The sequence below is a fragment of the Mustelus asterias genome, chromosome 3, assembly GCF_964213995.1.
Source record: "Mustelus asterias chromosome 3, sMusAst1.hap1.1, whole genome shotgun sequence".
In the NCBI taxonomy this organism is placed as follows: Eukaryota; Metazoa; Chordata; class Chondrichthyes; order Carcharhiniformes; family Triakidae; genus Mustelus; species Mustelus asterias.
Window position 1 is genome coordinate 86,907,118 of NC_135803.1, and position 18,784 is coordinate 86,925,901.

Consider the following 18,784-nt stretch of genomic DNA (forward strand, 5'->3'; position numbering starts at 1 on the left):
TTTAACCTGGCCAATCAACCTAACCCGCACATCTTTAGACTGTGGGAGGAAACCGGAGCACCCGGAGGAAACCCACGCAAACACGAGGAGAATGTGCAAACTCCACACAGACAGTGACCCAAGCCGGGAATCGAACTCGGGACCCTGGAGCTGTGAAGCAGCAGTGCTAACCACTGTGCTACCATGCCGCTTGTTTATAGCCCTCCCTACCTCAACATTATTATTTGGGGGCCTATATACCACACCTACTAGTGTCTTTCTCCCTCTACTATTCCTCATCTCTACCCATAATGATTCCACGTTTTGTTCCTCAGAGCCTATGTCATCCCTCAGTACTACCCTGATATTATCTCTTATTAATAGCGCGACCCCACCACCTTTTCCTTCCTGTCTATTCTTCCTAAACGCCTGATACCCCTGGATATTCATCTCCCAGTCCTGGTCACCTTTCAGCCACGTTTCTGTAATGGCCACTAGATCGTACCCACTCGTGCTGATTTGCACCATCAACTCATTTACCTTGTTCCGAATGCTTCGTGCATTCAGGCAAAGTGTCCTTATTCCAGCTTTTATCTGGACCCGCTTTGATGAGTCGCGAACACCCTCTCCCTCTACTCCCTTATCTAAATTACCGCCTTCATTCACTTGCACCCTCTCCTCTACCATTAATTTTGTAATTCCCCTTACCCCTGCATCCTCCACCCCATCAATTAGTTCCTTGATCCTAGTCAACTCTTCTAGCTCCCCTCCCCCCAACCTATCTAGTTTAAATTCTCCCCAGTAACCTTAGCCAACCTACCGGCCAGGATATTGGTCCCCGTGTGATTCAAGTTCCACCCGTTTTTTGTATACAGATCACCCCTGCCCCTAAAGAGGTCCCAATGGTCCAGGAACCTGAATCCCTGCCCCCTGCACCAGTCCCTCAGCCACACATTCATCTTCCACCTCACTCCATTCCTGCCCTCACCTTCCCGTGGCACAGGCAGTAATCCTGAGATTACTACCTTTGCTTTCCTCTTTCTCAGCTGTCTCCCTAATTCCCTGTACTCCCTTTTCATGACCCCTTCTCCCTTCCTACCCACATCAGCGGTACCAATATGTACCGCTACCTCAGGCTCCTCTCCCTCCCACCTCAGGATTTCCGGGACGCGACTAGCGACATCCTGGATCCCGGCCCCAGGGAGGCAGACCACCATGCGAGAATCCCGCCTACCTCCGCAGAAACGCCTGTCTGTCCCCTTCACCATCGAGTCCCCGATTAATACCGCCTTCCTCCTCTTTTCCTTAGCCCTCTGAGTTACAGGGCTGGACTCCACTGCGGAGACACGGCCACTGCTGCTTCCCCCAGGCGGGCTGTCCCCCCCAGCAGTACTCAAGCAGGAGTACTTGTTGTGCAGGGGCAAATCCACTGGGGTGCTCTCAACCACCCTAGCCTTACCCTTCCTGGCCATCACCCACTTGGCCTCCTCCCGTTGCCCTGGTGTGACCACCTGATGATAGCTCTTGTCTATCACCTCCTCATTCTCCCTCATCAGCCTAAGATCCTCGAGCTGCAGTTCCAGCTCCCTAACACGGTCCCTCAGGAACCGCAGCTCGACACACCCCTCACAGATGTGGATGTCCGGGAGGCCAGATGCCTCCAGGACCTCCCACATCCTACACTGGGAACAACACACTGGTTTCACACTCATACTGGACACTTTATGTCAAGTAAGACAGTGAAAAGTTAATAAGAGTGTAAGGAAACAAAAACTCACCCCTGCTCGTCCAAGCCCTGTGAGCCAAAGCCCTGACAGCTCACTCAACTTCCCACTCACTCTGCTGCCCGCTACGATGCTGCCCGCTGTATACTTTGGTGCGCTTTTAAACCCTCCAAAAACTTCCCCAGGCCTCTCCTGGCCCGACTTCCGGTTTTGAAAAAAACCTCCGATTTTAAACCCAAAATTAACCGAAAAAATAAATAATTAATTAAAGTCAGAAAACCCACTCTCTTACCCTCAGCCTGCTCCTGGGAACAAATCCCTGATATTAACAACTGATATTAAACCCAAACAACTGAGATTAAACCCAAACAACTGAGATTAAACCCAAACAACTGATATTAAACCCAGAACAACTGAGATTAAACCCAGAACAACTGAGATTAAACCCAAACAACTGAGATTAAACCCAGAACAACCGATATTAAACCCAAACAACTGATATTAAACCCAAACAACTGAGATTTATTATTGTGTGCAGTTCTGGTCACCTCACTATAAGCAGGATGTGGAAGCGCTGGAAAGAGTGCAGAGGAGATTTACCAGGATGCTGCCTGGTTTGGAGGGTAGGTCTTATGAGGAAAGGTTGAGGGAGCTAGGGCTGTTCTCTCTGGAGCGGAGGAGGCTGAGGGGAGACTTAATAGAGGTTTATAAAATGATGAAGGGGATAGAGTGAACGTTCAAAGACTATTTCCTCGGGTGGATGGAGCTATTATAAGGGGGCATAACTATAGGGTTCGTGGTGGGAGATATAGGAAGGATATCAGAGGTAGGTTCTTTACGCAGAGAGTGGTTGGGGTGTGGAATGGACTGCCTGCAGTGATAGTGGAGTCAGACACTTTAGGAACATTTAAGCGGTTCTTGGATAGGCACATGGAGCGCACCAGGATGATAGGGAGTGGGATAGCTTGATCTTGGTTTCAGATAAAGCTCGGCACAACATCGTGGGCCGAAGGGCCTGTTCTGTGCTGTACTGTTCTATATTCTATGTTCTCTGAGGCGACCAGAACTGAGCACAATACTCTAAGTGGGGTCTGACGAGGGTTTTATAAAGTTGCATCATTATCTCCTGACTCCTAAACTCAATCCCTCGATTGATGAAGGCCAGCACACCATATGCCTTCTTAACCACCTCCTCTATCTGCGAGTCCGATTTAAGAGTCCTATGGACCTGGACCCCAAGGTCCTTCTGATCCTCTACACTGCGAAGAGTCTTACCCTTGATATTATACTCCTTCATCCCATTTGACCTGCCAAAATGTACCACTACACATTTCTCCAGGTTGAAGTCCGTATGCCACTTCTCCGCCCAGTCTTGCATCCTATCTATGTCACGCTGCAGCTTCTGACATCCCTCCAAACTATCCACAACACCACCAACCTTCATGTCGTCGGCAAACTTACCAACCCATCCCTCCACTTCCTCATCCAGGTCATTTATGAAAATGACAAACAGCAAGGATCCCAGAACAGATCCCTGGGGCACTCCACTGGTGACCGACCTCCATTCAGAAAAAGACCCATCTACAACCACTCTCTGCCTTCTGCAGGCAAGCCAGTTCTGGATCCACAAGGCAACAGCCCCTTGGATCCCATGCCCTCTCACGTTCTCGAGATGTCTTGCATGGGGGACCTTATCGAACACCTTGCTGAAGTCCATGTAAACCACATCTACCGCTTTTCCTTCATCAACGTGTTTAGTCACATTTTCAAAGAACTCCACCAGGCTCGTAAGGCACAATTTGCCTTTGACAAAGCCGTGCTGACTACCTTTGAGCATACTAAACTTCTCTAAATGTTCATAAATCCTGTCCCTCAGGATCTTCTCCATCAACTTACCAACCACTGAGGTTAGACTCACTGGTCGGTAATTTCCTGGGCTATCCCTATTCCCTTTCTTGAATATAGGAACCACATCCGCAATCCTCCAATCCTCCGGAACCTCTCCTGTCTCCATCGATGATGCAAAGATCATCGCCAGAGGCTCTGCAATCTCTTCCCTCGCCTCCCACAGTAACCTGGGGTACATCCCATCCGGTCCCGGCGACTTATCTATCTTGATGCTATTCAAAATTTCCAACACATCCTCTCTCTTAATGTCGACAAACTCGATCTTCTCAGTCCGCCGCAATCCTGTAGTACAACCACCCAGGTCTTTTTCCACCGTGAATACTGTGGTAAAGTATTCATTAAAGCACCTCTGCTATTTCTTCCGGTTCCGTACAGACTTTCTCTCCGTCACATTTTATAGATCCTATTCCTTCACATCTCATCCTTTTACTCTTCACGTATTTATAGAACGCCTTCGGGTTCTCCTTAATCTTACCTGCCAAGACCTTCTCGTGACCCCTTCTGGCTCTCCTAATTTCCTTCTTAAGTCCCTTCCTACAAGCTGTATACTCATCTAGATCCCCATCATCGCCTAGCTCTCTCAACCTATTGTATGCTTTCCTTTTCCTTTTGACTAGGTTCAGCACAGCTTTCGTGCACCATGGTTCCCGTAACCTACCAAAACCTCCCTGTCTCATTGGAACGTTGTCATGCAGAACTCCAGACAAACATTCCTTGAAAATCTGCCACCTTACTTCGGTACTTTCCCTCGAGAATACCTCCTTCCAATTTACGCCTCTAATCTCCTGCCTGATGGCTTCATATTTCCCCTTACTCCAGATAAACACTTTCCTAGTTTGCCTGATCCTATCTCTTTCCAATGTTAGCGTAAAGGAGATAGAGTTATGATGACTATCCCCAAGATGCTCCCCCACTGAGAGATCCGACACCTGTCCAGGCTCATTAGCCAGTACTAGGTCGAGTACAGCCTCTCCTCTTGTAGGTTTATCCACATGCTGTGTCAGGAAACCCTCCTGAACAGACCTCTCAAACTCCTCCCCATCCAAACCCCTTACCCTAGGGATATTCCAATCGATATTTGGGAAATTAAAGTCTCCCATCATGACAACCCTGTTATTACGACATCTCTCCGGGATCTGTTTCCCTATCTGCTCCCCAACAGCCCTGTTACTATTGGGCGGCCTGTAGAAAAGACCCAGCAAAATTATCGACCCCTTCCCGCTCCGAACTTCCACCCACAGAGACTCCGTAGACAACCCCTCCACGGCGTCCACCTTCTCTACAGCTGTGACACTATCCCTGATCAGCAGTGCCACTCCCCCCCCCCCCCCCCCCCTCTGCCTCCCTCTCTGTCCTTTCTGAAACATCTGAAACCCGGCACCTGAAGTATCCAGACTGTCCCTGTCCCCAAGTCTCCGTAATGGCCACCACATCACACTTCCAAGCATCGATCCACACTCTGAGCTCATCCACTTTATTTACTACACTCCTGGCATTAAAATAGACACATCTCAAACCTTTGGTCTGAGCTCTCCCCTTCTCCATCACCCGTCTATTCTCCCTCTTACGGTGTCTACAATCCCTCTCTACTTGTGGGCTGCCCTCCTCACTCCCAGTCACCTCATCTCGATTCCCTCCCCCCAACCTTTCTAGTTTAAAGTCTCTCCAGTAGCCTTAGCCAACCTTCCTGCCAGGATATTAGTCCCCCTGGGATTCGAGTGCCACCAGTCTTTTTTATACAGGTCACACCTGCCCCTAAAGAGGTCCCAATGATCCAGGAACCCGAATCCCTGACCCTGCTCCAGTCCCTCAGCCACGCATTCATCCTCCACCTCACTCCATTCCTGCTCTCATTTTCCCGTGGCAGACAGCAATCCTGAGATTACTACCTTTGCGTTCCTCCTTCCCAACTGTCTACCTAACTCCCTATATTCTCTTTTCGCTGCTCCTTCGTCAGATGGAGTGGATATTTGCTACCAAATAAACCTGTTGGACTTTAACCTGGTGTTGTTTACCTCAGTCCAACACCGGTATCTCCACTTCATCTGCCTTGCCTGTCAGGTCTCTTGCATGGAGATAAATGCAGTTTAATCTGGACTTCCCTTGCTCTCTGCCCTGCTCTTGCCTGATCCGTTTAGTACTACGATTACTGACACTGCCTTTACGATTTAATGTGCTCTCTTTAATTTCTGTGGTGTCCTCAAACTTCTCTTCTATCTCCCTACTGCTTTGTGACCACTGGTCCGATCCCCCCCCACCCCCTCCGTCAATACAGAGTATCACTGGTCCGATCCCCCCCGGTCAATACGGTGACCACTGGTCGGATCGCCCCACCCCGATGAATACAGAGTGACCACTGGTCCGATCCCCCCAGTCAATACAGAGTGACCACACAGTGGCACAGTGGTTAGCACTGCTGCCTCACAGCGCCAGGGACCCGGTTTGATTCCCGCTTGCGCCACTGTCTATGTGGAGTCTGCACGTACTGTCCGTGTCTGCTTGGGTTTCCTCCGGGTGCTCTTGTTTCCTCACACAGTCCGAAAGACAAAGAACAGTACAGCACAGGAAACAGGCCCTTCGGCCCTCCAAGCCTGTGCCGCTCCTTGGTCCGACTAGACCAATCATTTGTATCCCTCCATTCCCAGGCTGCTCATGTGACTATCCAGGTAAGTCTTAAACGATGTCAGCGAGCCTGCCTCCACCACCCTACTTGGCAGCGCATTCCAGGCCCCCACCACCCTCTGTGTAAAAAACATTCCTCTAATATCTGAGTTATACTTCGCCCCTCTCACCTTGAGCCCGTGACCCCTCACTTCTGATCTGGGAAAAAGCTTCCTGCCGTTCACCCTATCTATCCCCTTCATAATCTTGTACACATGCTGGTTATGTGCATTAGCCATACTAAATTCTCCCTCAGTGTACCCGAACAGGCGCCAAAGTGTGGCGACTAGGCGATTTTCACAGTAACTTCATTGCAGTGTTAATGCAAGATTACTTGTGACACTAATAAATAAACACAGGTCTGATCCCCATGGTCAAAACAAAGTGACCACTTGTCTGATCCCCCAGTCAATACAGAGTGACCCCTGAGCAGACGCCCCCAGGCAATACTGATTGACCCTGATCAGACCCCACCGGTCAAAGAACAAAGAACAGTACAGCACAGGAAACAGGCCCTTCGGCCCTCCAAGCCTGTGCCGCTCCTTGGTCCAACTAGACCAATCGTTTGTATCCCTCCATTCCCAGGCTGCTCATGTGACTATCCAGGTAAGTCTTAAACGATGTCAGCGTGCCTGCCTCCACCACCCTACTTGGCAGCGCATTCCAGGCCCCCACCACCCTCTGTGTAAAAAACGTCCCTCTGATGTCTGAGTTATACTTCGCCCCTCTCAGCTTGAGCCCGTGACCCCTCGTGATCGTCACCTCCGACCTGGGAAAAAGCTTCCCACCGTTCACTCTATCTATACCCTTCATAATCTTGTATACCTCTATTAGATCTCCCCTCATTCTCCGTCTTTCCAAGGAGAACAACCCCAGTCTACCCAATCTCTCCTCATAGCTAAGACCCTCCATACCAGGCAACATCCTGGTAAACCTTCTCTGCACTCTCTCCAATGCCTCCACGTCCTTCTGGTAGTGCGGCGACCAGAACTGGACGCAGTACTCCAAATGCGGCCTAACCAGCGTTCTATACAGCTGCATCATCAGACTCCAGCTTTTATACTCTATACCCCGTCCTATAAAGGCAAGCATACCATATGCCTTCTTCACCACCTTCTCCACCTGTGTTGCCACCTTCAAGGATTTGTGGACTTGCACACCTAGGTCCCTCTGTGTTTCTATACTCCTGATGACTCTGCCATTTATTGTATAACTCCTCCCTACATTATTTCTTCCAAAATGCATCACTTCGCATTTATCCGGATTAAATTCCATCTGCCACCTCTCCGCCCAATTTTCCAGCCTATCTATATCCTGCTGTATTGCCCGACAATGCTCTTCGCTATCCGCAATTCCAGCCATCTTTGTGTCATCCGCAAACTTGCTGATTACACCAGTTACACCTTCTTCCAAATCATTTATATATATCACAAATAGCAGAGGTCCCAGTACAGAGCCCTGCGGAACACCACTGGTCACAGACCTCCAGCCGGAAAAAGACCCTTCGACCACTACCCTCTGTCTCCTATGGCCAAGCCAGTTCTCCACCCATCGAGCCACTTCTCCTTGTATCCCATGAGCCTTAACCTTCTTAACCAACCTGCCATGTGGGACTTTGTCAAATGCCTTACTGAAATCCATATAGACGACATCCACGGCCCTTCCTTCATCAACCGTTTTTGTCACTTCCTCAAAAAACTCCACCAAATTTGTAAGGCACGACCTCCCTCTTACAAAACCATGCTGTCTGTCACTAATGAGATTGTTCCGTTCTAAATGCACATACATCCTGTCTCTAAGAATCCTCTCCAACAACTTCCCTACCACGGACGTCAAGCTCACCGGCCTATAATTTCCTGGGTTATCCCTGCTACCCTTCTTAAACAACGGGACCACATTCGCTATCCTCCAATCCTCAGGGACCTCACCCGTGTCCAAAGAAGCGACAAAGATTTCCGTCAGAGGCCCAGCAATTTCACCTCTCGTCTCCCTGAGCAGTCGAGGATAGATGCCATCAGGCCCTGGGGCTTTGTCAGTTTTAATGTTCCCTAAAAAACCTAACACTTCCTCTCTCGTAATGAAGATTTTCTCTAACGGGTCAACACCTCCCTCCGAGACACTCCCGGTTAACACGCCCCTCTCCTTCGTGAATACCGTGCAAAGTATTCATTTAGGATCTCCCCTATTCCCTTGGGTTCTAAGCATAATTCCCCTCCTTTGTCCCTGAGAGGTCCGATTTTCTCCCTGACAACTCTTTTGTTCCTAACGTATGAATAGAATGCCTTAGGATTCTCCTTAATCCTGCCTGCCAAGAACATCTCGTGCCCTCTTTTTGCCCTTCTAACTCCCCGTTTGAGATCTTTCCTACTCTCTCTGTATTCCTCCAGAGCTCCATCTGTTTTCAGTTGCCTGGACTTAACGTACGCCTCCCTTTTCATTTTAATCAGATCCTCAATTTCCCTGGTTATCCACGGCTCTCGAATCCTACCTTTCCTATCTTTCCTTTTTACAGGCACATGCCTATCCTGCAGCCTTATCAATAGTTCCTTAAAAGACTCCCACATGCCAAATGATCCCTGATGTGAAGCCCGTCAACCCCTGATCAGAACCCCCCTATCTCCCCCCCCCCCCCCCCCCCCCGGTCAATCCAGAATGATCCCTGATCAGACCACCCCCACCACCTAATCAATACAGAGTAACCCCTGACCAGATTCTTCCCCCCCCCCCCCCCCAGTCAATACAGAATGACCCCTGATCAGACCCTCCCTCTCCGGTCAACACAGAGTGACCCCCTGATCAGACCCCCGGTCAGTACTGTATGACTCCTGATCTGAATCCCCAGTCAATAGAGTGACCCCCTCATCTGAAGCCCCAATGAATGACAGTGTGACTACTGTCAGATCCCCTCGGTCAATAGAGGGACCCCTGATCAGAGCCCCCCCCCCCCCCCCCCACTGGTCAATACAGTGTGACCCCAATCAGATCTCCTCCATAATTCTTCCATTAGCTGAGCTGTTCTTTAATTATCACTGATTTGCTCTGACTGTCGGGACTGACAATAACTTTCATCTGTTGGCAGGGATGGCAGAGCCACGAGTAGCGGTTATCAGGGAAGAGGGAAGTAACGGTGACAGGGAGATGGTGGCGTCTCTTATCATGGCTGGATTCCAGGTGAGAGGCAAACGGATCAGTGGTGGGGCTCACTAGTTGGTGGCCTCCCACAGCTGCTGGGAATAGAAGAAGGGTCTCTCTCTGGTCCTCCAGCTGTGGCTGGGGGTATCTGTCTGGTCCTGGGATGGGCTGGAGTTGTCTGAAATATGGGGCAGCTGGGGCTGGCAGGGTGGAGGCGATTTCATGGTGACACGATTCCCCCCCCTGGCATCACTCGCAGTGTCACATGGATGATCTCCCTGCCCCCTTGGTATAGCTCGCAGTGTCACACTGGCGATCTTCCTCCCCGCAATGTCGCTCGCAGTTCACTCTGGCAGGTTTTCTGCTCCTCCCGTCCCCTCCATGGCAAATCACAGCGACTGTTCCTCTCCGCCCCCCCCCCCCCCCCCCTGCCCCCACTTCCCGGCGTCGCTCATCGTGTCACACCGACAGTCTCTCCCCAGCATGGCACTCTCACACCAGCAATCTCCTCACAGTGTCACACTGACGATCTCCCTGCCCCCCACGTGGCATCACTCGTGACACCAGAGATCTGCCCCCACCACCCCAGCCTTACTCTCAGCATCACATAACCATTCTCTTCTCCCCCACCTCCAGCCGTGCTTGCAGTGTTTCCCCCGCCTCCCACCCCCGTCACTCGCAGAATTGCACCAGCGATTCCTCCCTGCCCTGGTGTCACTCGCAGCATCGCACTGGTGATCTCACCTCCCACCACCACCCCCCCATGTCACAATGTCACACCAGTGATTCCCCCCAGTGTCACACCAGCAATTTCCCCACAGCGTCACTCTCCATGTCACACCGCCGATATCATAGAATCCCTACAGTACAGAAGGAGGCCATTCGGCCCATTGTGTCTGCACCGACCACAATCCCACCCAGGCCCTATTTCTGCAACTCCACACATTTCACCCAGGTAATCCCCCCGATGCTAATGGACAATTTAGCATGGCCAATCAACCTAACCCTCACATCTTTGGACTGTGGGAGGAAACCGGAGCACCCAGAGGAACCCCACACAGACACGGGAAAAATATGCAAACTCCACGCAGTGACCCAAGGCCGGAATGATGTTGGATATCCATTCGATATCATTCGCGGTGTCACACCAGTGGACTCTGATCAGCGTCACTCGCAATGTCACATTGGCAATTCCTCCACCCCTCCCCCCCCCCCCCCCCCCCCACCACAATGTGACTCGCAGTGCCAGGGTCCAGGATGTCTCTGAACGGGCAGAAAGCATTCTGAAGGGAGAGGGTGAACAGCCAGAGGTCGTGTTACATATTGGTACTAACGACATAGGCAGGAAGAGTGATGAGGTCCTGCAGCAGCAGTTTAGGGTGTTAGGTAGAAAGTTAAAAAGCAGGACCTCTCAGGTTGTCATCTCAGGATTACTTCGTGTGCCACGTGCCAGTGAGGCTGTAAATAAGAAGATGGTACAGCTCAACACGTGGCTAAACAGCTGGTGTAGAGGGAGGGTTTCAGATATCTGGACCATTGGGATCTCTTCCGGGGCAGGTGGGACCTATACAAGAAGGATGGGCTGCATCTAAACTGGAGGGGCATATTTTGGCCAGCAGGTTCGCGAGTATCATACGGGAGGATTTAAACTAGTTTGGCAAGCAGATGGGAATCAAAGCAAAGGTGAATTAACTGAAGGGGAACTGGAGAGTAGGCCCAGTAAGACTCAGAGGAACTAGAGGGCATAGGTTTAAGGTGAGAGGGGAGAGATACAAAAGTGTCCAGAGGGGCCATTTTTTCACACAGAGGGTGGTGAGTGTCTGGAACAAGCTGCCAGAGGTAGTAGTAGAGGCGGGTACAATTTTATCTTTTAAAAAGCATTTAGGTAGTTACATGGGTACGATGGGTATAGAGGGAAATGGGCCAAATGCGGGCAATTGGGATTAGCCAAGGGGTTTTTTTTAAAAATAAGGGCGGCATGGACATGTTGGGCCGAAGGGCCTGTTTCCATGCTGTGAACCTCCATGACTCTACCTCTTGAGTTGAACCAGGAGCACTCCTGTGGATAGCGATGAGGACCGTCAGAGGATACAGCAGGATATAGATCGTTTGGAGACTTGGACAGAGAGGTGGCAGATGGAGTTTAACCCAGACAAATGTGAGGTAATGCATTTTGGAAGGTCCAATACCGATGGGAAATATAAAGTAAATGGCAGAACCCTTAAGAATATTGAGGCAGAGGGTGTACAGGTACACAGGTCACTGAAAGTGGCAACACAGGTGGAGATGGTAGTCAAGAAGGCATACGGCATGCTTGCTTTCATCGGCCGGGGCATTGGGTTTAAAAATTGGCAAGTCATGTTGCCGTTTTATAGAACCTTAGTTAGGCCGCACTTGGAATATAGTGTTCAATTCTGGTTGCCACACTACCAGAAGGATGTGGAGAATTTGGCGAGCGTACAGTCGGGGTATCTGGACAATACATGAATAGGATGGGATTAGAGGGATATGGTTCCTGGAAGGGTAAGGGGTTTTAGTTCAGTCGGGGATCATGGTCGGTGCAGGCTTGGAGGGCCAAAGGGTTTTTGGCAATTTTCTTTGTTCTTTAATATCTACCTGAAATCACTTGCAGTGACTTTGATTAGTGTCACTCGCAGGGTCACACCAGCGATTTACCCGGGGAATCACTCACAATATCACACCAGCAATCTCCACCCACAACGTCACCAGCAGCATCACACGATGTACCCTCAGTCTCGTTCACCGTGTCACATTGGCAATCTACCCCGAGCCTCGTTCGCAGTGTTGCATTGGCAATCTAATCCCAGCCTTGTTTGCAGTCTCACATTGGCGATCTACCCCTAGCCTCATTCGCAGTGTCACATCAATCATTCCCTGGCATCACTCGGTCACACCAGTAATCTCTCCCGGTTCACTCACAGTGTCAGTGTCACACTGGCGATTCCCCCCCCGCCCCCCCCCCCCCCCCCCCCCCAAGTGTTGCTCGCAGAATTGGTCTGGCAATCCCTCCCCAGCATCACTTGTAGTATCGCACCAGCGATCTCCCCACCCCCCCGCCCCCCCCGGCCTAGTTCGCAGTGTCACACCTCTCACAGAATCACATCCCTGGTGTCGCTCACAGTATCACAACGGCTCACCCTGGCATCCATCGCAGTGTCACACCCGCAATCTCCTTGCAGTATCACACCGGCAAATTCCCCCGGTATCACTCTCAGCCCATCTCTCCCCCGGTGTCAGTTGCAGTGTCACACCTACAATCTCTCTCCGCCGTCAACCATAGTGTCATCTCCCACTCCCCCCTCCCTGGTGTCACTCGCAATGTCACACCAGCGATCGTTCCTCGGCGTCGCTCATTGTGCCACACTGGTGATATCTCTCCCCCCTGCCCCATTGCTCGCAGTATCAAGAGTCATGCTTTCAGATTCCCCCCTTCCCCCCACCGCATGTCCCTCACAGTGCCACACAAGCAATTCCCCCCCCACCCCCCAGCATCACTCAGTGTCACACTGGCAATCCCTTCCCCTCCCCTCCCCGCGGTGTTGCTCGCAGCATCACACCAGCAATTTCTGTCCACCCCCCACCCCTCTACACACAGCGTCACACTGGAAATCTCCCCCCATCCCCACCCTCACTTGCAGCGTCACATTGCCGATCTCTTCTCCCCATCCCCTACCATCGTTCGCAGCGTCACATTGGCCATCTCCCACCTACCATCGCTCGCAGCATCACACCGGTGATCTCCCCATGATTCACTCACAGCGCCATACCAGTGATCTCTATGCCCCACTTGCCTGGCTGGGCTTCTCAGTGATAGAGATGCGACACGCCTGGCAGGAACCGTTTTTCCAGAATTTGATCCGGTGAATCTGTGATGCCGTTCCAAGTTAATATGCTGTTCCTTTCCTAATTAGGTTTGGGATGTGACGATGACAGATATCTGTTCAGGAATGACTTTGGAATCTTTCCGTGGAGTGGTATTCGTCGGAGGCTTCAGTTTTGCTGATGTCTTGGGCTCGGCTAAAGGTAGGAAGGAAATCACACAGAAAAATTTACAAACAGAAATATTGAATCACAAGGGAATATATGAACAGGAACATTTATTCATTGGGAAATTCAAGAGATCTTTACACAACGTTTGGCCCATATCCTTCTATACTAACCTTACCCATGTAACTGTCTAAATGCTTTTTAAAAGACAAAATTGTACCTGCTTCCACTACTACCTTTGGCAACTCGTTCCAGATACTCACAACCCAGTGTGAAAAAAATTGACCCTCTGGACCTTTTGTATCTCTCTCCTCTCACCTTAAACCTAGATTTAGACTCCCCTGCCCTTGGGAAAATATGTTGACTATCTACCTTATCTATGCCCCTCATTATTTTACAGAGCTCTATAAGATCACCCCTAAGTCTCCTACCCACCAGGGAAAAGAAGTCCCAGTCTACCCAGCCTTTCCTTATAACTCAAACCATCAAGTCCCAGTAGCATCCTAGTAAATCTTATCTGCAGTTTAATAATATCCTTTCTATAATAGGGTGACCAGAACCATACACAGTATTCCAAGTATGGCCTTACCAATGTCTTGTACAATTTCAACAAGATGTCCCAACTCCTGTATTCAATATTCTGACCAATGAAACCAAGCATGTCAAATGCCTTCTCCACCACTCTGTTCACCTGTGACTCCACTTTCAAGAAGCTGTGAACCTGTACCCCGAGATCCCTTTGTTCTATAACTCTCCCCAATGCCCTACCACTAACTGAATAAGTCCTACCCTCCATTGATCTACCAAAATGCATCACCTCACATTTATCTAAATTATGAATTATTATGAATTGGAATATTTAATGAGCAGGGAATATTGGAACTGGACAATTTTCATTGGATAATGTAGGTACAAGAGCATTCATTCTTTGGAGAATACAAATAGTCTCTCTGAATTTTATTTTCTTCACGTTCAATGAACTGATTGTCAATATGCTTGCCCCATCCATTTTCCTCCCTGCAGGTTGGGCAGCAACAGTACAATTCAATATTGCTGCCTGTGCAGAGTTTTCCAGGTTCCGTTCCCGGAAGGACACCTTCAGTCTGGGCGTGTGCAACGGGTGCCAGCTTATGGCGATTCTAGGCTGGGTAGCTTCTGATGTTGACTTGGAACTGTCAAATGGTGAGACCTCCTTCATTCTTGTTTCAATGTATAACATTGGATTACAAAAAATACATGACACACCAATCCATTCAGCCAAACTCATCCATGTTAGCATTTATACTCCACTAGAGCCTTTCTGTCACTGGGAAAATGTTAGAGTACAGCAGAGCATTTAGAAACACACAACATGATCAAATATAATCAAGCAGAGTCAGCATGGATTCATGAAGGAGATACTATGCCTGACAAACCTATTAGAATTCTTTGAGGTGGTAATGAACAGGATAGGTAAAGAGGAATCAGTAGATGTAATATACTTGATTTCCAAAAAGCATTAGATAAGGTACCACACAAAAGGCACACATAAGATAAGAGTCCATGATGTTGGATATTAGCATGGATAACAGGGATTGGCTAACTAATAGAAGGCAGAGAGTTGGGATAAGAAGGGCATTTTCAGGATGTTAACCTGTAACTCGTGCAATATATATTAATGACTTGGATGAGGAAAGTGAATGTTTTGCTGCCAAGTTTGCAGATGGCATAAAAATAGTGGGAAGGCAAGTGATGAGACTGACACAAAGTCTACAGAGTGATATAGGTAAGTTAGGTGAGTGGGCAAAAACTTGGTGGAAGGAATATAATGTAGGAAAATGTGAAGTTCTGCATTTTGGTTGGGAGAGTAAAGGAGTTGAATATTAGAACATAAGAACTAGGAGCAGGAGTAGACTATTTGGCCCCTTGAGCCATGGCTGATCTTTTTGTGGATTCATCTCCACTTACCCACCCTAACCCTTAATTCCTTTACTGATCAAAAATCTGTCTGTCCTTGCCTTAAAAACATTCAACAAGGTAGCCTCAACTGCTTCATTGGGCAGGGAATTCCACAAGTTCACAACACTTTAAGTGAAGAAGTTCCTCCTCAACTCAGTCCTAGATCTGCTCCTCTTTAGTTTGAGGCTATGCCCCCTAGTTCTGGTTTCAGCCGCCAGTGGTAAAAACTTCCCTGCCTGTATCCTATCTATTCCCTTCATAATTTTATATGTTTCTATAAGATCCCCCCTCATTCTCCTAAATTCCAGTGAGTATAGTCCCAGTTTACTCAGTTTCTCCTTATAAGCCAACCCTCTCAACTCTGGAATCAACCTAATGAATCTCCTCTGCACTTGCTCCAGTGCCAATATATCCTTTCTCAAGTCAGGAGACCAAAACTGTACACAGTAGACTAAAACTGTACACCGTAGTAGAGAAAGCTGCAGCATTGGGGCATTTGAAGGTCCTTGTGTATTTGAACCATAGAAAATAATTGCAGAAGTAGGCCATTCGACTCTTCAAGCCTGCACCACCATTCAATATGATCATGGCCGATCATGCACTTTCAGTATCCCACTCCTGCTTTCTCTCCATACCCCTTGATCCCTTTAGCCACAAGGGCCACATCCAGCTCCCTCTTGAACATAATTAACGAACTGGCCCCAACAGCTTTCTGTGGTAGAGAATTCCACAAGTTGACAACTCTTGAGTGAAGAAGTTCTTCCTCATCTCAGTCCTGAATGGCTTATCCCTTATTCTTCGACTGTGACCTCTAGTTCTGGACTTCCCCAACATTGGAAATATTCTTCCTGCATCTAGCTTGTCGAGTCCCATCAGGATTTTAGATGTTTCTATGAGATTCCCTCTCATTCTTTTAAATTCCAGTGAATTCAAGCCCAGTCGATCCAGTCTCTCTTCATATGTTAGTCCTGCCATTCCAGGAATCAATCTGATGAACCTTCGCTGGACTCCCTCAATAGCAAGAATGTCATTCCTCAGTAAGAAGTCTCACAACACCAGGTTAAAGTCCAACAGGTTTATTTGGAATCACGAGCTTTCGGAGCGCTGCTCTGAGGATGCTGGATGAAAATGCCGGCATCTCCACATCAGTCCTTCCTCAGACTAGGAGACCAAACTGCACACAATACTCGAGCTGTGGCCTCACCAAGGCCCTGTATAACTACAGCAAGACATCTTTACTCCTGAACTCAAATCCTCTTGCTTTGAAGGCCAGCCTTTCTCACCGCTTGCTGTACCTGCATGCCAACCTCAGCGACTGTTCCACCATGACATCCAGGTCACATTGCACTTCCCTTTTTCCTAAATTGCCACCATTCCTTCTGAAGCAACGAAGATTTTTTTGACCACCAAAATGGATAACCTCACATTTATCCATACTATATTGCATTTGCCAAGTATTTGCCTGCTCAGCCAGTCTGTCCATGTCACCCTACAGCCTCTTAGCATCCTCCTCACAGCACACACTGCCACCCAGCTTAGTGTCGTCTGCAAATTTGGAGATATTGTATTCAATTCCTTTGTCCAAATCATCAATGCATACTGTGAATAGCTGGGGTCCCGCAGTGAGTCCTGCGGTACCCAACTAGTCACTGCCTGGCGCTCTGAAAAGGGCCCAAAAGTTAAAATTCTAAATTGGGGCAAGGCCAATTTTGATTGTATTAGACAAGAATTTTCAAAAGTTGAGTGGGATAGACTGTTGGCAGGCAAAGAGACAGCTGGTAAGTGGGAGGCTTTCAAAAGTGTATTAACCAGGGTTCAGGGTAAGCATGTTCCTTTTAGAGTGAAGGGCGAGGCTGGTAGAGGTAGGGAACCTTGGATGACTCGGGATATTGAGACCCTGGTCAAAAAGGAGGAGGAGGCATATGAGATGCAAAGGCAGCTGGGATCAAGTGGATCTTTTGAAGAGTATAGAGGTTGTCAAAGTAGAGTTAATAGAGAAATCAGAAGGGCAAAAAGGGGACATGAGATTGCCTTGGCAGATAAAGCAAAGGAGAATCCAAAGAGCTTCTACAAATATATAAAAGGCAAAAGGAAGAGAGCAGGGCCTCTTAAGGATCAACAAAGTCATTTATGTGTGGATCCACAAAAGATGGGTAAGATCCTAAATGAATATTTCTCATCAGTATTTACTGTTGAGAAAGGCATGGATGTCAGGGAACTTGGGGAGATAAATAGTGATGTCTTGAGGAGTGTACAATTGCAGAGAAAGAGGTGAACTTGATGGTTTGAGTTATAAGGAGAGGCTGGATAGACTGATACTTTTTTACCTGGAGCATTGGAGGCTTAGAGGTGCATAGATTAGGTAGATAATCAACATCTTTCCCCAAAGGTAGGGGAGTCTAAAACTAGAGGGCATAGGTTTAAGATGAGAGGGGAGAGATACAAAAGGGTCCAGAGGGCAATATTTTCACACCCAGGGTGGTGAGTGTCTGGAATGAGCTGCCAGAGGTAGAGGCGGGTACAATTTTGTCTTTTAAAAAGCATTTAGACAGTTACATGGGCAAGATAGATATAGAGGAATATGGGCCAAAAGCGGGCAATTGGGACTAGCTTAATGGTAAAAACTGGATCGCATGGACAAGTTGGGCTGAAGGGCCTGTTTCCATGCTGTAAACCTCAATGACTCTCATTGGGCCAATGGGCCGGTGAATGGCAGATGGGGTTTAATTTAGATAAATGTGAGGTGATGCACTTTGGTAGATCGAATCGGGGCAGGACCTACTCAGTTAATGGTAGGGCGTTGGGGAGAGTTATAGAACAAAGAGATCTAGGAGTAAAGTTTATTTGCTTCTTGAAAGTGGAGTCACAGGTGAACAAGGTGGTGAAGAAGGCATTCGGCATGCTTGATTTCATTGGTCAGAACATTGAATGCAGGAGTTGGGACGTCTTGTTGAAGTTGTGCAGACACTAGTAAGGCCACACTTGGAATACTGTGTACAGTTCTGGTCACCCTATTATAGAAAGGATATTATTAAACTGCAGAAAAGATTTATTAGGATCTACCAGGACCTGATGGTTTGAGTAATAAGGAGAGGCTGGATAGACTGGGACTATGAAGCGTAGGAGGCTTAGGGGTGATCTTATAGAGGTCTATAAAATAATGAGGGGCATAGATCGGCTAGATAGTCAATATCTTTTCCCAAAGGTAGGGGAGTCTAAAACTAGAGGGCATAGGTTTAAGGTGAGAGGGGAGAGATACAAAAGGGTCCAGAGGGGCAGTTTTTTCACTCAGAGGACAGTGAGTGTCTGGAACGAGTTGCCAGAGGCCGTAGTAGAGGCTGGTACAATTTTATCTTTTAAAAAAGCATTTAGACAGTTACATGGGTAAGATGGGTGTGGAGGGATATGGGCCAAATGCGAGCAATTGGGACTAA

The 18,784-nt window shown here is 48.6% G+C and overlaps 1 protein-coding gene across 3 annotated transcripts in view; it reads left to right on the top strand.

The window, feature by feature from the left end:
* The window catches only part of pfas (phosphoribosylformylglycinamidine synthase), a 314,140-nt gene that overhangs the window by 281,763 nt on the left and 13,593 nt on the right, over positions 1 to 18,784 (top strand). For all 3 annotated transcript variants that reach the window (XM_078209284.1, XM_078209285.1, XM_078209283.1), the window contains exons 25-27: positions 9,352 to 9,443; positions 13,337 to 13,448; positions 14,436 to 14,594. In XM_078209284.1, the coding sequence (XP_078065410.1) occupies positions 9,352 to 9,443; positions 13,337 to 13,448; positions 14,436 to 14,594 (363 nt within the window). The remainder of the gene's footprint in view (positions 1 to 9,351; positions 9,444 to 13,336; positions 13,449 to 14,435; positions 14,595 to 18,784) is intronic.